This window comes from Phoenix dactylifera, chromosome 12 (genome assembly GCF_051530095.1).
Source record: "Phoenix dactylifera cultivar Ajwa chromosome 12, Ajwa_hap1_PhDact_Kaust_v1.1, whole genome shotgun sequence".
Taxonomy (NCBI): Eukaryota; Viridiplantae; Streptophyta; class Magnoliopsida; order Arecales; family Arecaceae; genus Phoenix; species Phoenix dactylifera.
Window position 1 is genome coordinate 9,220,403 of NC_143201.1, and position 23,753 is coordinate 9,244,155.

A 23,753-nucleotide genomic window follows, 5' to 3' on the forward strand; every position below is an offset into this window, starting at 1 on the left:
GAGCCTTTCAAGCTAGGAAGATCTTGAATCTCTCAAGCTAGATCCCATTTTGGAATGAGTGCCAGGGAAACTATATTCTCGATGATGATTGAAGTTTTTAGGGTGGCGACCAGCATGTTGTATCGTGTCGTCCTGCCGATCTGACTGCACGTCAGTTATTTGCTGGTTCCGATGTTGCATACCCAAAACTACCTCTATCAAATTCTGATCTTGTTGGACGAGTAGATTAAACTACTCGGCCATTACCCCCTTGAGAGCTAGTTGTGGAGTCAGAGACCGTCGAGAGCTAGGTTGAGAGTCGCTTGATTCCTTCTAGGGATGATTAGTGGAGTGGTGATTATTTAGTTTGGACTTTATGTCTCTTAGAATTCCAGTGAAACCCTCAAAACAAGAGGGCCTGTAATAACCCCAAAATTTTTTTTTTATATATAAAAAGGGATAGAATAGTCCTTTAAAATTGATATAAGGGGTAAAATTGGAAGGAATCAAAAGTTAATGGCATAACCGTAGATATGTTGAAGTGTTAGGGGCAAAATGGGAATTTAATAATATTAAAAAAAGGGTGAATAGTATCTTGATGTGATTTAATTGGAGGGTTTGAGCTGGCTTTTGGAATGAAACCGAGAGAAAGAGGGAGGGGGTTCTCAGGCGTGAAACAGAGGAAAGAAAGAAAGAAAGAAAGAAAAAGAGAAGAAGAAGAAGAAGAAAGAAGAAGGAAGAGGATTCGAGGAGGAAAGAGATCCCGGTTGCACTTCCAGCTGAAGGGAAAAACGTAGATCTCCTTCTCCTCTACGCAAGGACCTCGATTTCCAAAAAGAAAAAGGTAAATATCCGTTCCTATCTAGTCTTTTGATGACATTAGGCTATACAAAGGGTGGATATAGTCTAGAGGGGTCGGATAAGGGTTGTAGAGGCGGTTAAAAGAGGAAGAATCGGATTTTGACAAATTTTTCCGGCACTACGGAAAAACTATGTCGAAGTCCCAACTTCGGCGAATTATTTAGGGGGTCAAACGACCTCCGATAGTAATGCATGTTACCTCTTTGGAATCCCCTATGAGTGTAGAATGTTAGGTAAAAATTTCATCAAATCTGGAGTTTGGAAAGTGGATCAAACCCGGGATGAAGTAACCGGCTGTCGGTCCGGGTTACTGTTCATCCGAGTGGGAAAATAAGAAATTTTATGCCAAAATAGGGTATTAAGCCTAGATTAGGCTAAGAGAAACCTTGTACTCGTGCAAGGGAGTCCCTAATACACATAAATGATGAGTTAATTAATAGAAAAGGAAAAAGAGAAAGAAAAGAGAAGATTTAGGGAACGGGGAAGTTGAATCAATTAAAGTTCCCTATGTTATAATTGGCACGTAGATTATAGCCCTTGATACAAGACTAAATGTATTGTAAATGCATGTCACAGTTAGGCAAGAAGCTAGGGAACAAGAAGAAGAAGTTCCCCACTGCCTGCTGTAGATTTTTGGAGGCGTATCAGGGCTGTGCCAGATTGACAGGTGAGTGGGAGTCATGTACTTTGCACTATGAGCATTCTTAATTCATTTTCATGAATGTCGCCAAGTGTGAATTGATTCCACTTGAGCATATTGATTGATATTGTAGTAGATTCCTCTATAATCTTGATTCTCCATGCTTGATTATTCTGTACATGCATGTGAGGGAACATTGAGAGGAATTACGAGGGGTTGATGAGTAATCAAATTGATTCCGAATTGTGAAATGATTTCTTTTGTAAATTGATTTCATTTCCTCTATTTTAAAGACTTGTGAGTCGTAGCTTGATTATACTCTTTTATGAGTAATTAAATTGGTTCCAAATTGTGAAATAACTTCTTTTGTAAATTGATTTCATTTCCTCCATTTCAAAGATTTGTAGAGCCTTTTTAGTGGTATATTGAGTTGTATTGCACTTCCTTGACCCTCACTCCTAACCCTGATGTTAGTTTATGATTGGGTCGGAGTCGAGTGAGTGGTAGTCTTGATCATACTCCTTTTTAGTAGAGTATTGGGAGGGTGCATTATGGCATTTATGCATGGCTTGGCAGTATCTGCAGGACACCTATAGTCGATGGGGGTTGAACATCGGCCTTTGTGCACATAGTAGCCTTCTGGGTGGGCGGAGCCCAGTCCCTTCCTAGGGGGGGACACGGCCCTAGGCGTAGGATCGGCCGGTCCTACGACTTATATTCTGCTTGCCGCCGGGCATAGTAAGACCCCGCGAGGTGCAGTATGGCTTTCCGCGGATGTAGAATTCCCGCGAGGTGCCGTTTAGTATGTAGATGTGAGATGGATTTCTGTTCTGGATACTGGCCAGCATTTATATGATCAGTGTGGTGTCTTATCCTGCATATGCATATGACAGTAGGGAGTTGTTGCTGGTTCGCCTGGGGCATAAAACCCACCTCCCGATAGCTGTCTAGCATTTATGTTATCGGTATGGTGTCTTATCCTGCATATGCATGTGACAGTAGGGAGTTGTTGCTGGTTCGCCTGGGGCGTAAAACCCACCTCCCGACAGCTGTCTAGCATTTATGTTATCGGTATGGTGTCTTATCCTGCATATGCATGTGACAGTAGGGAGTTGTTGCTGGTTCGCCTGGGGCGTAAAACCCACCTCCCGACAGCTGTCTAGTGATGATTTACATATTGGTGTGGTGTCATATTCGATGTATGCATATGGCAGTAGGGAGTTGTTGCTGGTTCGCCTGGGGCGTAAAACCCACCTCCCGATAGCTGTCTTGTTGATGATTCAGCCTATTGACACCTGAATTATATGATTCAGTACTATGACCTGTTGAACATATTCATGAGTAGCATATATGTTGACTTGATTATTCCATATATGCTTCAGATGAGTTGATATTGATTGTGGTGATATTGATGATTTACTCCATATTCTTTATGTTGAGTTCATGTTCATCTTGTTATTGATCTTGAGATTTTACCTCGAGCCATGATTATATCTTGTCTCATGTGCATAGTACTCTCTACTCCACTCACTGAGTATTTATATACTCACTCCCCAGTTTGATGTTTTTGATTGCAGGGCAGGTATTGTATAGAGAAGAGCAGGATTAGTGGTTGCCTGCTAGCTGTGCCGCTCCATAGTATAGTATAGTATAATGTAAATAGAGGTTTATACCTTTTGGTGTATTATAAACCTTCTATTGTATATAGTGCATAGTTACAGTCATAGATCCTGTTGTGGATATGGGTTTGACCATGGATGGAATGGGAACCAGATTTTTATACAGATGAGTTATATGCCTGAGATAATGTATTGATATATATTGTCCAGGTTCATTATGTGACGGATTATGTGATTGCTGCTCTGACAGGTAGTGTGTTGTATGTATTGAGATAATCCTGACAGGTCACTATAGGAAAAGTGATCATTTTGTGCATGCATCATGCCAAATTTTTTCAAGATTTATTGATGATTGATAGGTAGTAGGGTTCTACGCGGTGGCTGGTGGCCTTATGCCTACCCGCACCCTAGGACCGTCGCGGCGGCCCGCCGGGAACGGGGCGGGGGTCGTGACAAAGCTTGGTATCAGAGCAAAGGTTAAGAAGAGTCCTGTCAGAGCAATAGGATGAGTCAGGATTAAGTATAGGATTATACTATGGAGCATAGGGTTTTTCTGTATGTTATTTTATGAGTTATTTATAACTCAGTAAAATATATCATGACTCAGTGTGTAACGACCATCCTCTCTTTTTGACTTTTTTAGAGAGATATAAAGAATACCTCCAAGGAGAGGACCCGCTCGTCCTGGAAGGAGGATGGAGCCAGATATAGCATTGGATGCGGGTTCTGCACATGTCGAGCCCCAAAGAGAAAAACCTCCTCCTGCTGATAGACGGAGGGTTGATGATCAAGGAGATGTAGGAAGTAGAGATGCATTGATGGAACAGTTACTGGCGGAGAATCAGGCTCTGAGGGAGCAGATTGCTCGGGGGAAATCTCCTGCCCCGTCAGTAGTATCCATCCCACCTCCTGTACCTGTGCCAAGAAGTTTGGCCAGGCGGGCTCTAGATGATGAGGGGATTACTGTACAGGAATTTCTGAGGCTCAGAACCCCAGAGTTTAAGGGGGAAGAAGGTGAAGATCCTCAGAGATTCTTGGAGGAGACTGAAAAGATGATACGGAGACTGCCCTGTTCTGATGCAAGAGCTATAGAACTTGTAGGGCTCACAATGAAAGAAGATGCCTGGGACTGGTACCAGAGACAAGTGGAGGACAGATTGTACAGTAGGAATCCTCCAACCTGGGAAGAGTTCAGGCAAGCAGTGATGGATGAGTTCTTGTCTCCGGCTGAGAGGGAGAATCGGGCTCTTCAGTTTGAGAGGCTGAAGCAGATGCCCGGAATGAGCGTATCTGAGTACGCTCGTGAGTTCACTAGATTGGGGAAGTATGCTCCTTACATCATCCCCACTGAAGCTGCCAGGATAGAAAGATTCAGGCGGGGTCTGATTTCCCCGCTTTATAATGCAGTACTGGCAGTAGAGGTCCCCACCTTATCTAGGCTGATTGATAAAGCAAAACAGTGGGAAACCAGAAACAAAGAGGAAAGAGCTGAAAGAGAACAGAGGAAAATGAGTATGGGGAAAGGGCAAAGCAGTAGAGATAGATCTGAGGGAGTAGATCTCTCGGAGGGCCCGATGGAGCAGTCTGTACGCTCAGCTCCACCTGCCCCACGTAAGAGGAAATGGAGGGAAAGAGGTCAATCACAAGATACTTTTCTACCATCAGTACCTCGTCCTCCAGTCACTATGGCCAGAACTGAATCTAGGTTCCAATCATGGCCAGTATGTGGCATATGTGGGAAGCAGCACCCTGGCAGATGCAGAATGGGTCAGGGAGTGTGCTACAGATGTGGACAGCCGGGTCATTTTGTCAGAGAATGCCCGCAGGGTGCCACCCAGCAGTTTGTGCCTTTGGCATCCTATCCTTCTGTGCAGATGGACAGGCCTAGTAGTAGGGAGCCTGTAGGCAGAGGTAAAGGTCAAGCACAAACATCACAGCAGAGTGCTGGACCATCTCAACTGTCAGCTCCAGTAGGCAGAGGGCAAGGAAGGGTGTTCACGGTAAATCCACAGGAGGCACAGACATCGAATGCAGCTATGACAGGTAATTTACTCTTTTAAATTCGAGGACGAATTTTATATAAGGAGGGGAGGATGTAATAACCCCAAAATTTTTTTTTTATATATAAAAAGGGATAGAATAGTCCTTTAAAATTGATATAAGGGGTAAAATTGGAAGGAATCAAAAGTTAATGGCATAACCGTAGATATGTTGAAGTGTTAGGGGCAAAATGGGAATTTAATAATATTAAAAAAAGGGTGAATAGTATCTTGATGTGATTTAATTGGAGGGTTTGAGCTGGCTTTTGGAATGAAACCGAGAGAAAGAGGGAGGGGGTTCTCAGGCGTGAAACAGAGGAAAGAAAGAAAGAAAGAAAGAAAAAGAGAAGAAGAAGAAGAAGAAAGAAGAAGGAAGAGGATTCGAGGAGGAAAGAGATCCCGGTTGCACTTCCAGCTGAAGGGAAAAACGTAGATCTCCTTCTCCTCTACGCAAGGACCTCGATTTCCAAAAAGAAAAAGGTAAATATCCGTTCCTATCTAGTCTTTTGATGACATTAGGCTATACAAAGGGTGGATATAGTCTAGAGGGGTCGGATAAGGGTTGTAGAGGCGGTTAAAAGAGGAAGAATCGGATTTTGACAAATTTTTCCGGCACTACGGAAAAACTATGTCGAAGTCCCAACTTCGGCGAATTATTTAGGGGGTCAAACGACCTCCGATAGTAATGCATGTTACCTCTTTGGAATTCCCTATGAGTGTAGAATGTTAGGTAAAAATTTCATCAAATCTGGAGTTTGGAAAGTGGATCAAACCCGGGATGAAGTAACCGGCTGTCGGTCCGGGTTACTGTTCATCCGAGTGGGAAAATAAGAAATTTTATGCCAAAATAGGGTATTAAGCCTAGATTAGGCTAAGAGAAACCTTGTACTCGTGCAAGGGAGTCCCTAATACACATAAATGATGAGTTAATTAATAGAAAAGGAAAAAGAGAAAGAAAAGAGAAGATTTAGGGAACGGGGAAGTTGAATCAATTAAAGTTCCCTATGTTATAATTGGCACGTAGATTATAGCCCTTGATACAAGACTAAATGTATTGTAAATGCATGTCACAGTTAGGCAAGAAGCTAGGGAACAAGAAGAAGAAGTTCCCCACTGCCTGCTGTAGATTTTTGGAGGCGTATCAGGGCTGTGCCAGATTGACAGGTGAGTGGGAGTCATGTACTTTGCACTATGAGCATTCTTAATTCATTTTCATGAATGTCGCCAAGTGTGAATTGATTCCACTTGAGCATATTGATTGATATTGTAGTAGATTCCTCTATAATCTTGATTCTCCATGCTTGATTATTCTGTACATGCATGTGAGGGAACATTGAGAGGAATTACGAGGGGTTGATGAGTAATCAAATTGATTCCGAATTGTGAAATGATTTCTTTTGTAAATTGATTTCATTTCCTCTATTTTAAAGACTTGTGAGTCGTAGCTTGATTATACTCTTTTATGAGTAATTAAATTGGTTCCAAATTGTGAAATAACTTCTTTTGTAAATTGATTTCATTTCCTCCATTTCAAAGATTTGTAGAGCCTTTTTAGTGGTATATTGAGTTGTATTGCACTTCCTTGACCCTCACTCCTAACCCTGATGTTAGTTTATGATTGGGTCGGAGTCGAGTGAGTGGTAGTCTTGATCATACTCCTTTTTAGTAGAGTATTGGGAGGGTGCATTATGGCATTTATGCATGGCTTGGCAGTATCTGCAGGACACCTATAGTCGATGGGGGTTGAACATCGGCCTTTGTGCACATAGTAGCCTTCTGGGTGGGCGGAGCCCAGTCCCTTCCTAGGGGGGGACACGGCCCTAGGCGTAGGATCGGCCGGTCCTACGACTTATATTCTGCTTGCCGCCGGGCATAGTAAGACCCCGCGAGGTGCAGTATGGCTTTCCGCGGATGTAGAATTCCCGCGAGGTGCCGTTTAGTATGTAGATGTGAGATGGATTTCTGTTCTGGATACTGGCCAGCATTTATATGATCAGTGTGGTGTCTTATCCTGCATATGCATATGACAGTAGGGAGTTGTTGCTGGTTCGCCTGGGGCATAAAACCCACCTCCCGATAGCTGTCTAGCATTTATGTTATCGGTATGGTGTCTTATCCTGCATATGCATGTGACAGTAGGGAGTTGTTGCTGGTTCGCCTGGGGCGTAAAACCCACCTCCCGACAGCTGTCTAGCATTTATGTTATCGGTATGGTGTCTTATCCTGCATATGCATGTGACAGTAGGGAGTTGTTGCTGGTTCGCCTGGGGCGTAAAACCCACCTCCCGACAGCTGTCTAGTGATGATTTACATATTGGTGTGGTGTCATATTCGATGTATGCATATGGCAGTAGGGAGTTGTTGCTGGTTCGCCTGGGGCGTAAAACCCACCTCCCGATAGCTGTCTTGTTGATGATTCAGCCTATTGACACCTGAATTATATGATTCAGTACTATGACCTGTTGAACATATTCATGAGTAGCATATATGTTGACTTGATTATTCCATATATGCTTCAGATGAGTTGATATTGATTGTGGTGATATTGATGATTTACTCCATATTCTTTATGTTGAGTTCATGTTCATCTTGTTATTGATCTTGAGATTTTACCTCGAGCCATGATTATATCTTGTCTCATGTGCATAGTACTCTCTACTCCACTCACTGAGTATTTATATACTCACTCCCCAGTTTGATGTTTTTGATTGCAGGGCAGGTATTGTATAGAGAAGAGCAGGATTAGTGGTTGCCTGCTAGCTGTGCCGCTCCATAGTATAGTATAGTATAATGTAAATAGAGGTTTATACCTTTTGGTGTATTATAAACCTTCTATTGTATATAGTGCATAGTTACAGTCATAGATCCTGTTGTGGATATGGGTTTGACCATGGATGGAATGGGAACCAGATTTTTATACAGATGAGTTATATGCCTGAGATAATGTATTGATATATATTGTCCAGGTTCATTATGTGACGGATTATGTGATTGCTGCTCTGACAGGTAGTGTGTTGTATGTATTGAGATAATCCTGACAGGTCACTATAGGAAAAGTGATCATTTTGTGCATGCATCATGCCAAATTTTTTCAAGATTTATTGATGATTGATAGGTAGTAGGGTTCTACGCGGTGGCTGGTGGCCTTATGCCTACCCGCACCCTAGGACCGTCGCGGCGGCCCGCCGGGAACGGGGCGGGGGTCGTGACAGGGCCCTTCCTCTTGTGCCAATCTGTCACTGATTAGAATCCAACCTGATAGCTAGATAACCGGAAAGGTGAGTTAGCTCTACTCAGTGGAGTTGGATGAGCATAACATGGTGCTGGAGTCATTCTGCAACCATAGAAAATGATTAGGGGGTCACTAGAATGTTCTAGCTGGAGACCATTGGATGCTTAAGGCCTCATTTGGGGGAGCTTTTGGAAGGCCACAAAGCACTTTCTGGCCCATTCAAAAGTACTTTCAGATAAAAAATGGTGTTTGATAAAAATTTCGAAAAGCTGAAAACAACTTTTGGGAAGAAGCTGCAATTTGGAGCTTTCCGAAAAAGCTGTTTTTAGCTTTGTCGGAAAGCTATATTTTTGACAAAAATACCCTCCATTTAAAAGCCCCCTTTTTCCTCCCATGTTGCCTCTTCCTCTCCCACCCATCCCCCTCCCTCTCCCTCTTCCTCTTCAGTGCCATCCTCTCCCTCTCCATAGCTGCACCCCCCCCCCCACCTGCGACGCCCTCCGCCTCTTCTTCTTCCTCTGTCGCTCCCTCTCCCCCGCCGCCGCCCCTAATGCCCTTCGCCTCTTTTCACTCCGCTGCTGCCCCTGATGCTCTCCACCGCCCCCAACGCCCTCTACCTCTTCTCCCTCCTCCTCCGCCGCTCCCTCTCCCCCACCGCCCCCCCCCCCCCCCCAATGCCCTCTTCCTCATCTCCCTCCTCCTCCGCCGCTCCCTCTCCCTTGTCGCCGCCCCCGATGCCCTCTGCCTCATCTCCCTCCTCCTCTGCCACTGCGTCTCCCCCAACCGCGTCTCCTCCGACCGCGTCTCCCTCTAGCTTCGCCACCCACCCTCCCGTCATCGCGCTGCCGGGAGCTTGATCGCCCCTTCCATGACTGTGTGGGAGAAGTGAGGCAAGTGGTTATTTTATCATACAAAATTAATTTCTCAGTTTGTTTACTAAACACATATTAAAACACCACAAGATTTTAGAAATGTAGTTAGCAAATAGCAAACAACTTTTTATAAAAGCTCTACTTCAGACAGCTCTACTTCTAACATCTCTACTTCCAAAAGCTTTACTGCCAATAATTCTTCCAAACAGGGCCTAAGTTAGGCAAAATTTCGAAAGAAAATAGAAAAGATGAAAGAGACATAGAAGCTTAAGAATATGGTGCTGAGAGTTTTCTTCATAATTGGGGGTCCCCATTCTTGGTATTTATAGAGGAAAGAATTTAAATCTGTGTGATTAGGATTGCGAAATTCGCAAACAAAAAATTAGGCACTTTCCATATTTGCTGATCATCGTGGTAAGGATATTTCACTGTAAATGGCATGTAGAATCAAATATCCTACGGTTCACGTGTGTCTTGAAGACGCCAATAATATATTTTTACCACAAAAAAAAAGACACTATAATGTAGTACCTTCCAAAGTTGACCACCAGCCAGTTGTGATATTTTAATTCTTAGTTGGATCCTTTTCTGATGAGATGTCAAGACATAAATGGGGGAGAATTGTTTGGTACCTGAGCAGCCAAAAGAACTAGGTAAATAAGCTCATCATCTCATTTATAATTTATTTTTTTAAAAAAAAAGAAAGATACTCACCTGATTTTTTTTATTTTATAATATTTTTAGTTTTATATGTGTGCACTCATGCACGTGCACGCGTGTAAACCAAGTAATAAATGCCAACCACTGCACCAATTATAACAATAATGCCATTTAATATATGCCTCACCACACTGCACCTCTATTTGACTATAGTTCGAACTTCTTGCTTCATTGCGCCATGGCAAAATGTCCTTCACGCTGCTTGCGAGAAGGGGGTGCCGTCCAGAATTCCCCAAAACCTCGTCATGAAATACACACAAATATACTCACCAGTTTTACCCTTGTTGCATCATGTGAAGCAACAACCATGCCAATTGCACTATACGGTGGTCCAAACTCCCAAAGTTACCATAAACCTCGTCATGGTGCACGCACCATAGACATCAAAGAGGTCGGCACCAATAACCAACTCAGCAAGAAACGCCAAGCATTTTCATTTAAAGAACATAGCTTGGCTTGCACCAGTATATACCGGTTCGTGTTGAATCTTTTATGTGAAAGAATGATTGATTGTTTTCATGAAAGAAGATGAAAGCATGATTGTTCTTCTTTTGCGACATTGATTATTGGATCATATATCGCACAGATCTCAAAGCATTTTAAATTCTTTCGCTCATCTATGATGATTGCACCAGGGAAGATACAACACCTGTTGCAATATATAGCCTTAATTTTTGAAAAGACAGATGAGGTAGCATTGCGACCAGACAAAAAAAAGGGGAAAAGAAAAGTGGTCCAAACCTACCAAGAAAAGGGATTTGCCATATCACAATCAGATATGAATAAGAATATACCATCTCACAAAATGATTAGTGATGCTCTTAGAACCTTTGAACAGCTTTGAGACCATTTTGCTATGGGTACATTGAAATGAGGCTCAATAGCATCCATGTCCAGAAGCAGCCCTTGACTGAGATTTTCCTTTACATCGGTCCATTGAATGCACTTATGTCCCTAGACAGCAGCCTGAATTAGGTTTGTATCTTTATCCTGGTCCATTGAATGCTTAGATTTCCATCAATGAAGTCGCCGTTCCCTGCTTAATTTTGAGCCTTTTACTTTATCGACCTAGTGGGATCTGACTGAAAGTGTATGTCTTTGGCTAAGCATGCGATAGAGATTTGTTTAAACCATATCCTTTCATTTGTTAATGATACTTTTGGAGTATGCTGAGTATATATCACAGTGGGCAAGTTGGAAGAGATCAGGAATCTAAAGACTGACTTTGAAATTTTTACAGTAAATTTATGTACCACAAGAAAACTAAGGAATGCAGTTTGAAAAGGTAAAAGGGAGACAGAGACTTATTTATCGCAAAGAAAGGGTTGAAGTCTTAACGATGGCTTGCAAGCATTTGACAGACCTACCACTGGTCCTCTTTATCTTCGGCGTTCCCAATCAAGGTGTTGGTAGACATATAGCTGCTTGACATTAAGTGGTTCAGCTCCCCAATCTACTGTGTAATGCAAAAGTCTTGTATAGCTGGATAATCGCCCTCAAGCCAGCCTTGGAGGACATTTCTCGTTGTAGTTTAGTGATAACGTTTGTAGGTCCTAGTTTGCAATGACTCGGGTGTGCTTTACGTATAGCCTCCTGGAGAAATCATAGCCATTAATACTTTTCTTCACATGCAGGGACATGCCTTGTGTTACCTAGTTCATTAATTCCCTTGGTTCATGTTTGGATTTATAATTTAAAATTCATTACCTTTCCATGAACATAACTAGTTCATGGCAAGGTTACATCATGCAATCCCACCTCTTAGATTGCTGGACGATATGTTCATACTCAGCTTTTCAATCACCTTCACATAATATTTAATAATTTGAGGAATTAAATTTTTGTTTAGTAATAATGATCGGATGGAAAGTTTTTTGGGGGAAAAATCGCTTAAGTCCCCCGAGCTTCCGAGTTCCGACCAGAGCCCTCTCCTCCCTTCGAAAGCCTCTGCCATTCCAAGCTCTAATCAACCAAGTCCACTCCATTTTGATTCTATCTCTAGGAGATTCCACGAATCCAAACTCCTTACCAGCCGGATTATAGCCAAGGCTAGCCTTGTTAAACACCATTTGTTGGCTTTCTAATATCATTTGTAGCTTTTCTAAACTTAAAGTAAATTTGTCTACAATAGATTTTAACTTGTTAACTTCTCTCTTTAAGTTCAGCATCAGTTAGAAGTTTTTGAGAAAATCTTCCTTTTCTTTAATTAGGCTTTGCTGAGTGATTGTTGATCTCCTAATTGATTTTAGTGAGCCCAAAATACTTGAGTATATTTCATATTGTAAGATACTTTTAAATTTGAAAGAATGCCTTAGAAAATGGTTTAAGGATTTTAAATTGAGTTTTACTCATGTTTGGAACTATTTAAGTCTTTGCCCGGCATTCGAGTCGACTTCCAGAATTCTCGAATCGACTCTAGTACATAGTTACTGTCTAGCACTTCCTCGAGCAAATTTTCAGATGAGGCTAGTCGACTCTTACAAGAATGACAGAGAGCAGTTTCTCCAAAGTGCAAAGCGCGAGTCGACTCCAACTGTTCATGAGTCCACTAATATAGAAAAGACAGAGAGTTGATTTTCAAGTCGCAGAGTACGAGTCGACTCCAACTGTTCACGAGTTGACTCTTACAGTAAAGACAGAGCTGATTTTCAAGTCGCAGAGTGCGAGTCGACTCCAACTGCTCACGAGCTGACTCTTACAGAGAAAGATAGAGAACGAGTTTTCAAGCTACAATGCGCGAGTCGACTCCCAGAAGTTACGAGCTGTCTCCCACAAATTAAAGTTGCAAGGTAATTTCTTTGGCACAGTAGCCGAGTCAACTCGAACTGTTCACAAGTTGACTCTCACAGAAAATGACCGAAAGCATTTTTTCATAGATCAAAATGTGAGCTGACTCCGGAATTACTCGAGCCGTCTCCTGAAAAAAAGCTGGTATTTCACTTCTGAAGATGCCATGGACGAGCTGACTCCCGACTTCTTCAAGCCGACTCCCGACTCCTTCGAGCCGACTCTTACAGGATCGACAAAGAGCCTATTTGTAAGAGTCCGAATTCGAGCCAGATTTTCTTGAGGTGTCTCCTGCTTCAGCCGAGCCGCATCCAAGATGGACGAGTCGACTCCGATCCCAACAGATACTTTGTCAGAACGTGCAATTTTGTCACAATGGCTTTTTTCTCCTCTCTAACGGCTAGTTTTCGAGGAGTTAAGCTATAAGAGGTGGTTCTAAGGTTAAAAAATGAGAGAATAGACATTTCATTGAGAGCATTCAAGTGAATCAACTACCAAAAAAGAGCTAGAGCCTTTCAAAGCGAAAAAGAGGAGTTATTGCATTCTAAGTGATTTCGGAGCACTCCTCACATTAAAGGCTCATTGAAGTGATCCTCAACTACCAAAGCATTCAAGAGAGAATCCAGTAAAGAAGAAGCAAAGCCTTGCATCAGCAAATTCTATTTCAGAGCTTCTTCCTTTACATTTTGCTTACATTGCTATATATGCTTATCTAGAAGCTTGTAATCTTTAAACTCTATTTTTCTGATATTTGTTACTTGATTCAATCAGAGGATTGAATCAAAGGGTTAAGGTTTATTGGTGAGCGCATAAAATCAATAGTGTAGGTTTTGGTTGGTGAGCCCCATAAAACCAACTGGGTTGTTTATGAGCCCGAAAAAACAAACGGAGTGATTTTAATCAGTGAGCCAGGAAAAACTGATCAGGTTCATTGTGATCCTGTGAAAACAACAAGTTGGGTTGTGTGCTTATAAAACAACCGAGTTATGATCTTAAGATTATGGTGAACTCTCAAGAGAAGCTTGAGGAGTGGACGTAGAAGCAAGGTTGGTTCCGAACCATTATAAAAATTTTGTGTTTGTGTTGTGGTTTATCTTGCTTTACTTCTTCACTGCTTTCTTATAGATTACTGAATTACATTTGCTTAAAATCAAGAAAGCTTTCATAATCCTTAATAGATAAAATTAAAGAATCTAATTTTAATTAAAACCCAATTCACTCCCCTATTGGGTTGTCTTCTGGGCAACAAGTGGTATCAGAGCAAGTACTCTAATATTGATTGTTGATCCAATATAATTAGGCAAAAGATTAAATGGCAACTCAATTTGGGTCTACCCTAAGTGAAGGGCTGTTTACCAATAGGCGACCTTTGTTCAATGGAATAAACTACACCTATTGGAAGGCTAGAATGAGAATATTCATACAAGCCCAAGATTATGATGTTTGGAGCATAATAATAAATGGACCACACATTTCGACACACATTATAGATAATACTGCAATTTTCAAACTTGAAAAAGATTGGGATGATAATGATAGAAAAAGGGCCCAACTAAATGTTAAGGCAATGAATGTACTTTATTATGCCATAGATGCAAATGAATTCAATAAGATTTCCACCTGTATTTCTACTAAGATAATATGGGATAGACTTGAGATTACTCATAACGGTACTAATCAAGTAAAGAAATCAAAAATCAATATGATTGTACATAAATATGAATTGTTTAAAATGGAACCATCTAAAACCATTACATGCATGTTCACAAGATTCACTGATATCATTAATGGCTTAAAAAGCCTTGAAAAAACTTATTCTAATAGTAATCTTGTCAAGAAAATTCCTCCATTCTCTCCCTCGCACATGAGAAACTAAAGTAATAGCCATCTCAACACGCTTCCACTAGAAGAGCTTCTCGCATCCCTAATGACCCAAGAGCTAACCATGAAGCAGCACACCGAGGAAGAGAGCCAAAGGAGAAAGGTAATAGCTTTCAAATCCACTGCTCACAAGAAAAGTGATATTAGTAACAGTGAGGATGAAGAAGACGAAGATGAGGAAAAAGCTTTCTTGTTAGGAAGTTCAAAAGGTTTATAAGTAAGAAGAAACCTTCCTACAAGAAGAGATTCACTCCAAATGCCTTTGATAGAGAAAAAGGTAAGGAAAAAGAGAAAGAGGCAGTCGCTTGTTACGAATGCAAGAAACCCGGTCACTTTAGAGCCGACTGCCCACTAATGAGGAAATATGGAAAGAAGAAGAAGAAGGCCTTCCTCACTACTTGGAGTGAAACTGAAAAGGCAAATCTTTGCCTAATGGCTGATAGCAATGAGGTAAGCTCTGAAACTCATCTTAACTTTACTTTTGAAGAGCTTTATGATGCATTTAATGAATTAATAAATGAATGCAGAACTCTTACCTTAAAGAACAAAGAATTAAAGTCATCCAATCAAACTTTCATGCATAAGACTGATAAATTAACTAAGGATAAAGAAAACTTAATTAAAAAAACTCTAAATTGAAAGCATCAACCAATTACTTATGCATAAAACAGATAGCTTAACACAAGATAAAGAAAAATTAATCAAGGAAGTCTCTGAATTAAAAATAGCTAATCAATTCTTAAATGATAGCTCAACAAATGACACTAATTCTTTGAAAACTGAAAATTTGAAACTAAGTAAGGAAGTTGAAAAATATAAGCCAATTGTTGAGAAATTTACTTATAGTTTAGAAAAACTGCAAATGATCCTTAATAATCAAAGGGCAGTTTTTAATAGAGCGGGATTAGGTTACAATCCTAAGAACAAATAGAAATTACTTAAGAACTTCTTTGTTAAAGCAAAAGAGACTAAAACTGAAAATGTAACTTGCTTATGTTGTGGTAAAGTAGGTCACAAAGCAAACATATGTAAATTTAGCAAAACAAAAAAACATAAGAAAGTAAAAAGAATTTGGATTCCAAAAGAAACCACTTCTACTAACCATGAAGGACCCAAGAAGGCTTGGGTACCTAAATCTGTTTGATTGTTACTTCTAGGAGTGTCTTGCGGCAAAGCATAGCAAAAGAAGTTGGTATCTTGATAGTGGCTGCTCAAGACACATGATGAGCGACAAAGATCAATTCTTCACCCTTGAAACAAAGGAAGAAGAAGTGGTGACTTTTGGTGATAATGGCGAAGGTCTCATTGTTGGTATTGGTAAAATTTAAATCACCCCTTCTACCTTTATAGACAATGTATTATATGTTAAGGTTTAAAGCACAATCTTATTAGTATTAGTCAATTGTGTGACAAAGTATTTAAGGTTACCTTTGAAGCATCTCTATGCATTGTAACTAAACCCATAGATAATGACATCATTTTTATGGGACATCAATGTTGCAATGTATACATGATAAATCTAGATGATCTTACCATAAGTAGTCATTGCCTAGTTGCCACGGGTATTAGAGTTAATGAAGCTAGTTGGATATGGCACCGTAGATTAGGTCATGCTAGTATGGATCTAATATCTAAGTTAATCAAAAAGGAACTAGTTAAAGGAATTCCTAAGTTAAAATTTGAAAAAGAGAGAATATGTAAAGCATGTTAATTAGGTAAACAAACAAGAAATTTTTTTAAATCTAAAGACATCGTGTCAACCTCTAGACCACTAGAATTACTTCATATGGATCTTTTTGGTTCTACTAGAACTACTAGTTTAGGAGGAAAGAAGTACGGATTTGTAATAGTAGATGACTTTTCTAGATACACATGGGTACTGTTTTTGACACACAAAGATGAAATCTTCTCTGTATTCCAAAAATTTTTGTAAGAAAGTTTTAAATAAGAAAAGTACAACTATTATCTCAATTAGAAGTGATCATGGCACTGAATTTGAAAATCATCATTTTGAAAACTTTTGCGATGAAAATGGAATAACTCATGATTTTTCAGCACCTAGGACACCTCAACAAAATGAGGTAGTAGAAAAAAAGAATAAAACTTTAGTAGATATGTCCTATACCATGCTATGTGAGAAAAATCTCCCAAGATATTTATGGGCTAAAGCCGTAAACACAGCATGCTATATTTTAAATAGAATTTCAATTAGACCAATCTTAAAGAAAACACCTTATGAACTTTGGAAAGGTAGAAAAACAAGTATTAGCTATTTTTATGAGTTTGGATGTAGGTGTTTCATACATACTAATGATAAAGACAACCTAGAAAAATTTGAGTCTAAATCAGATTAAGGAATTTTCTTAGAATATTCCTTAACTAGTAAAGAATATAGGGTCTTCAACAAAAGAATATGTTGACCCTAGTAGGATTTTGATGTTTACAAAGCCATTGAGGTCATATGGTAGTACTAATGGCATTAACTCAATTGATCTAGTACATAAACTCTTAAGGAAGAAAGTATTGATACATTCTTGATACGCCTTACATATTCAACTGAAACAACTCTCAAGAACTAATCTAAAGACAAATTCATTGAAAGAACTTGAGGAAAAGCTAAATTTTTAGTTTGACAAAGCTAAAAGTCAAGTTTCCTTAAAAGGCAATTCTGTCTTTTATAGTTAAAGAGATGAAGCTTTTATATACCAAGCATCTTAAATTACTTGCAATATCTTTTATTGGTTTTATGTGCAAGTCTAACATTAAAATGCAGAAAATTAGGGCTAGAGTCGACCCCAGGATGTTTGGAACCGACTCTGATACATATGGCATACTTTGGCACACTTGGCACAGACCTAGAGTCGACCTCAGAAAGTTTGGAGCCAACTCTGGCACATTTGGCACAATTTGGCACGTTTGGCACAAGCTTCGAGTCGACTCTAGAAATTGGCACTGTAGTTCATTTTAAAATATTAAGATTGAAAACACATATTTCAAAAATATTAAAGCACATTCAGAATATTTGTAGTTAATATTAAATTTTGGTATAGATTGGAGCAATTTAACATGTATCAGGACATTATGTACTAATATTTGGCAAGATGAAAGATAAATCAGAATTAATTCATTCTGCTTAATATACATTATTCTTTTCTTTTATTTTTCAGAAGATATTTACTAAAACAAAATTATTTTTTTTTTTGCAAATATATTCAACTTTTAGATTCTAAAAGTGATCATGAATGACAAACCTGAATTGATGACCCAAAGATTGATTCATAGATTGATTTTGATGATCACAAAACCTTGAAGTATAGATACTAATGTTTATGTTGCAAGGAGAAAGATATTTATTTTGCAAGGAACATAGCAAGTTGGAAGAACACAAGAAGGCCTCCAAAGCTCTCAAGTTGGAAGAAAGCTACAATTTATTGGCCCAAGTTTAAAGTTCAAAGGATTCAAATTGGAGGAGTAAAATCAAAAGAAAAATTCAAAAGAACAGTCTTCGAGTCGACTCCAGTGGAATTCGAGTCGACTCCGGAGAAGTATGAGTCGACTCCTAGGAGTCACAGGCAGAAAAGTCAGAGAGCAGTTTTCGGGTCTGAGATTCGAGTCGACTCCAGTGGAATGCGAGTCGACTCCGATGGTTGGTAGGTCGACTCCAAAGAAAGCAAGAGTCGACTCTCAGCGGAACACAAGGAAAAAGTCAGAGAGCATTTTTGGGACTCTGAGATTCGAGTCGACTCCCATTGCACGAGTCGACTCCGAGACTCCGCGACCATCGACAGACAGAAAACCATGTTACTGCCTCTGAGATTCGAGTCGACTCCCAGACAGCTCGAGTCGACTCCAAGACAAGCTTCACGTCAAAAGGCAGAAGACCAACTTTCGGAAACTGAGAGCCGAGTCGACTCCAAGGAAGTTCGAGTCGACTCCAAGACTGGACGAGCCAAAAGACAGAGGATCGGGAGTTCGGGCTCTGAGATTCGAGTCGACTTCCAGGACGGTCGAGTCGACTCGAGAGGACAAAATTCAAAATTGGATCCACGGACTTCAGTGGATGAGCCGACTCCGAAATTGCCAAGTCAGCTCCAGAAGTTGGCGAGTCGACTCCAGGTTAAGTCGAGTCGACTCCCAGTCGAGGCAAGCACATTAATTCAAATTTGGAACAGTGGCCGAGTCGTCTCCGGTAAAACACGAGCCGACTCCTGCAACAGGCGAGCCGACTCCTGATCGCGCGAGTCGACTCCGATCCCAACGGTAACATTGTCAGGAAATGCAGACTGTGTCCAACGGCTCTTTTTCTTGTCTCTAACGGCTATATTCTTGTTTCCACGCCATCTAAAGCTATAAAAACAAGAAGAGAGCTAGAGGAGAACTCATGGAAGTGGGAGAGATCATCTAGGAAAGAGATCTCAAAGAGACTACAAAGGAAATCTCCCATAAGCACAAAAGGGCCATCCAAAACGAAATAGAGAGAAGAAGAGCATCCAAGTGAATCCGAAAGCTTCCTCTCCATCCGTGTGCTGCCTCGGGGATCCTCTACTTCATGCCAAATCAGAGGAGGATCAAGTAAAGAAGAAGCCGAGCTCCTCCATCTTCAAAACTCGTTTGAGGGCTTCTCTTTACTCTATTTGTTTATATTGTCATATTTGCTTGTTTAAGAAGCTTTGTTTTGTTTTATACTTTGTTTTAATATCTTGTAACTTGATTCAATCAAGGGATTAAATCAAGGGGTTAAGGTTTGTTGGTGAGCCAAAGGGAAAACCAACGGTGAAAGGTTTGTTGGTGAGCCAAAGAAAAACCAACGGTGTTAAGGTTTGTTGGTGAGCCAAAGGGAAAACCAACGGTGATAGGTTTGTTGGTGAGCCGAGGGTAAAACCAACGTGTAAGGGTTTGATTGTGATCTCGGGAAAACAATCGGGGAGGTTCTAGTCGGTGAGCCTGGGAAAACCGACCGAGTTCGTTGTGCGCTCGTAAAACAACAAGTTGGGTTGTGAGCTTGTAAAACAACCGGCTGTAATCGGTAGGATTATAGTGAAATTCCTAAGAGGTCTTGGGGAGTGGATGTAGGTGCTGGGGTGCACCGAACCACTATATGTCCTTTGTGTTTGTAATGCCTCTAGTTATTGTCTAACTAACACACTTACTTACTTAGATAAATAGCTTGCTTAATTCTTATCCGCACATCCTTTAGTTGCAAGCATATTTAATCAAGTCGAAGTCTATACATCAAACCCTTGCTAAGTTTAACTTTCACTGTGCATCTATACAACTTAGCATAGTTAATCAAAAAGTTTTAGAAGTAGCATAAAAGTTTTAAAAGACCCAATTCACCCCCCCTCTTGGGTTGTATCTACTGGGCAACAAGTGGTATCAGAGCAGGTGCTCAAATATTATTTGTAGTCTTAACCGACTAGAGCCAAAGATCATGACAACTCAAATAGATAGTTTTCTAGGAGAAGGACAATCAATTGATACACCTCCACTATTTAATGGCATAAACTATACACATTGGAAAATACGCATGCACATTTTTATACAATCAGTTGATTATAATTTATGGAGCATTATAGTCAATGGAACACACACAAACACTAGTCATAATGAGAAAATGGCTCAACAAAATTCAAAAGCCATGAACCTACTATATTGTGCACTAGATAGGAATGAGTTTAATTGCATATCTTCTTGCATGACTGCTAAAGAAATATGGAATATGCTTGAAGACAAATATGAATGCACTAACAAATCTGAAACATCATGTGTAGAAGGAGAGCAGTATCACATTGAAAATCCATGCTTGGTGGCACAAGAGGTACATGCTGAAACTGAAAGCAATTTTACATTTGATGAACTCCATGATGCCTTTTCTGATTTGTATTTAGAATATAAGAAACTTATTTGTAAGAACAAAAACTTGAAGATTGAAAATCAAATTCTAATAGATGAAAAACTGAAACTAACCAGTAAAACTGAAATCTTAATTAAAGAAAATCAAGAACTAAATCAAAGAGATCAACTTCTCACTGAAAGTCATGATAAACTTAAGAAAAACAATGAGTTACTTTCAGAAGATAACAGAAGATTAACTAAAGAAGTTGACAGATTAAAACCTGTTGTTGAAAGATTTACCCTCAGCTCTGAAAAATTGAACCTAATGATAAATAATCAAAGAGCTGAATTTGATAAAGTTACATTAGGATATCAACCTTGGTACACCCAAAAACCTTTTAAGAATATGTTTGTTAAAACAGTTTTTAATTACTCTAAAACAGATTCTTATAAACAAAAGCTAAGTAAAATCTCTTCTGTTGTTCCTAAATCTATACATTACAAATTTGATGAACCAAAAAGGGAGAAACAGAAAATTAAAAGTTTTCCTACTACTCATGTTCGATCTAAGTTTGTTAAATTCAACAAGAGGATACAGAAATACATCCCTTGTAATCCTAAAATCTGTAAATTCATGGACAAAATAGCTATTAAGAGAATATGGGTTCCAAAAGGAACAATTATAGCTAACCTACAAGGACCCAAAAGAGCTTGGGTTCCTAAATTGAAAATATGATTATTCTTTCAGCATGCATGTCTAGCTATCCAAGGTTCTAATGAAAGATGTTATCTAAACAATGGGTGCTCTAGACATGTGTTAAAGAATTGAATTTAAAATGTAATTTAAAAGAATGATTTAAATGAAAGAAAGAATGAAATAAGTAATTCTTACATCTTCTCGTATTGAAATTACTTTATTAGTTGATTAAAACATAACTTGAAAGTATTAATCATTTTTGTGATATAAGTGATTTTTTTTTTGGTATGAAAAGAAAATATATTCAAATCACTTCATTTTTATAGTATGCTCCACTCACTATTGGATAAGTTGCTAAATGATTAATTAATTTATTAAGAATAACTCTATGAATTCTCTATATGCTTGATTAAGAATTTGTATCCATGGCATTATTGTTTATTAATCATAAATATGATAATGTGTACTTGGTATGCTTTGGAATATATGCACTATGAATACCAAGATTAAAGAAACCATCTTTGGCATATAAAATCAACTCATGCTAGTATGTACTTAATCTCAAAAGACCTTGCCATAGGCTTACTTAGATTATCTACTTAAAGGTCAAAGTTTTGCTATGCATGCTAACTAAGGAAACAAACAAAAATCATTTCTAAATCTAAAGATGTTGTTTCCATCTCCAAGTTTTTCAAAAGCTTACATTGGATTTATTCTTGAAAAATAAAACTGAAGTATTTTTCTGTATTTACTAAATCTTGTAAAAGTGGTTCAAATGATAAAGGTTTCCAAACTGTGAAGATAAAGAGTATCATGGCACAGTGTTGAAAACCAAAATCCTGATAAAGGTTATACAGAAAATAATATTAAATCCAATGATTTCAGCACCAAGGACACCATAAGCAAAATAGGATTAATAGAATTCTTGAAGAAATGAAAAAGACAATTATGTATGATAGTCATCTACTTAAATAATTTTTAAAAGACTATCATCACTGCTTGTCATACATATGATTTCTATTTTTGATGAAAATTTTGATCTTCTGAAAAATGGAAAATGAACCATTGCATATCTTTCATATTTTTCAGTCGTACATGTTATTATGAAAATAATGCCAAATCTGATAAAGATACTTCTATCCTTGGATATCATTCATCAAGCAATGCATATAAAACATTCATGAAAAATTCTAGTTGTAGAAGTATCAATTCATTTTATTCTTTATGAGACTAATGATTTATTATCAAAATACTAAAATCAAATTATATGGTTAATCTTTTACATATGCACTTAATGAAGAAAAATTTATGACTACTAAAAGACTAAATCAAGAAAAGAGGAAATAGATCTTGATAAAGATTCTTGCATGATTAGAAGTAAAGATCATCATTATCATGTGCTTGCTTCATGAGCTTTATATTCTGTCAAATGAATGTGTAGAATTCACTCCTATGTGGTTACTTCATTAAAAAGGAGATCTATGAAAAATAACCACCATATTTAAAAATACACATTACATATATGATAAAGCAATATGTGATTTAGAACAAGCATCAAAAGCATGATATATAAAAGCATAAGCAACCTTTTTGATAGAAAGTAATAGTGATAAATCTATGCATCCAAAAGATGAATTTGTGATATCTTATTTGCTCAAAGTATGCATTGATGACATCATTTTTGGTTCTACTAATGAAGAGTTATATTGCAAAGTGAGTTTGAAATATGATGAATGAATTAACATCTTCTCTCAAACTCCAAATTAAGACAAACAGGAAAGGAGATCTTCATTGACCAACGTTAGTCCACAAGAAAACTCTTATAGAAGATTGGCATGAAGAAGGTATATCTATGACCCCATCTTGTAGAATTTGAAAAGGATGAGCAAAGTAGATCTATTGTGTTAAAGCTGTACTGAAGCATGATAGAATAATTATTTTATCATACAGCTAGTAGACCAGATTGTATGCTCATTATGTGACCTTGTGCAAGACTTCAATCTAACTTTAATTAATCATATTTTATTGATAACAAATAAATCATAATCTGAATTTTGATAGAAACAAATGTTTAAGATAAATTGATTAAAACATAGTTAACATATCTTATTGATAATTATCTTAAGCAAATAGAATCTAAACTAAATTGACTTGAACTATCTTGGTTAATGAATCTATCTCTTTAGTTCAAATGATATGTGCTTGCTTATATTTAGGCAATCTCTTGAGTAAAGTGACTCAACATGCAACCATTGTCATATCTTATATTGAGTCATCTAGTTAAAAAAATATATATGTTGGATGAATGCTTTGTATCTTAAAGAAACTAATGACCTTCCTTCAAGAAAGAAAAATGAGAAATTTCAACTTGAAGGATATCTTCATGTAAGATACACTAAACATTCACATGCAAACAAGAGAGAGGATCTTCTTCAGCCAAAAGTTCACACATAAGAAATCGAGTTTGGCTTGAAGAACATATAATGAATAGGTAATTTAGATACCTTTCTCACAAATTAGTTGAGCGAAGTCAGTAACTTAAATCTTATTATGGCATGATTAAATTCTTTAATTATTAATTTTTGATATCA

At 38.6% G+C, this 23,753-nt stretch overlaps 1 protein-coding gene across 3 annotated transcripts; it reads left to right on the forward strand.

Moving 5' to 3' along the window:
* Window positions 1–404: 404 nt before the first annotated feature.
* Window positions 405–8,112, forward strand: LOC148700401 (uncharacterized). Of its 3 annotated transcripts, none has more exons than XR_016398097.1 (2): window positions 405–6,302; window positions 7,853–8,112. XR_016398097.1 is itself a non-coding variant. In XM_088708439.2 (2 exons), the coding sequence occupies exon 2, from the start codon at window positions 3,795–3,797 to the stop codon at window positions 5,157–5,159; it is 1,365 nt and encodes a 454-aa protein (XP_088564565.2). In that variant the 5' UTR covers window positions 405–1,507; window positions 3,058–3,794; the 3' UTR covers window positions 5,160–8,112. The 3 variants fall into 3 exon arrangements, 2 of the variants coding, with proteins under 2 accessions (XP_088564565.2, XP_089782820.1); XM_088708439.2 differs by having other exon boundaries at window positions 405–1,507; window positions 3,058–8,112; XM_089926694.1 differs by having other exon boundaries at window positions 405–823; window positions 1,417–8,112.
* The last annotated feature ends 15,641 nt before the right edge of the window (window positions 8,113–23,753 follow it).

Coding starts and splice junctions, on each gene's coding strand:
- LOC148700401 (XM_088708439.2), top strand. CDS start 3,795: ATGGAGCCAGATATAGCATTGGATGCGGGTTCTGCACATGTCGAGCCC.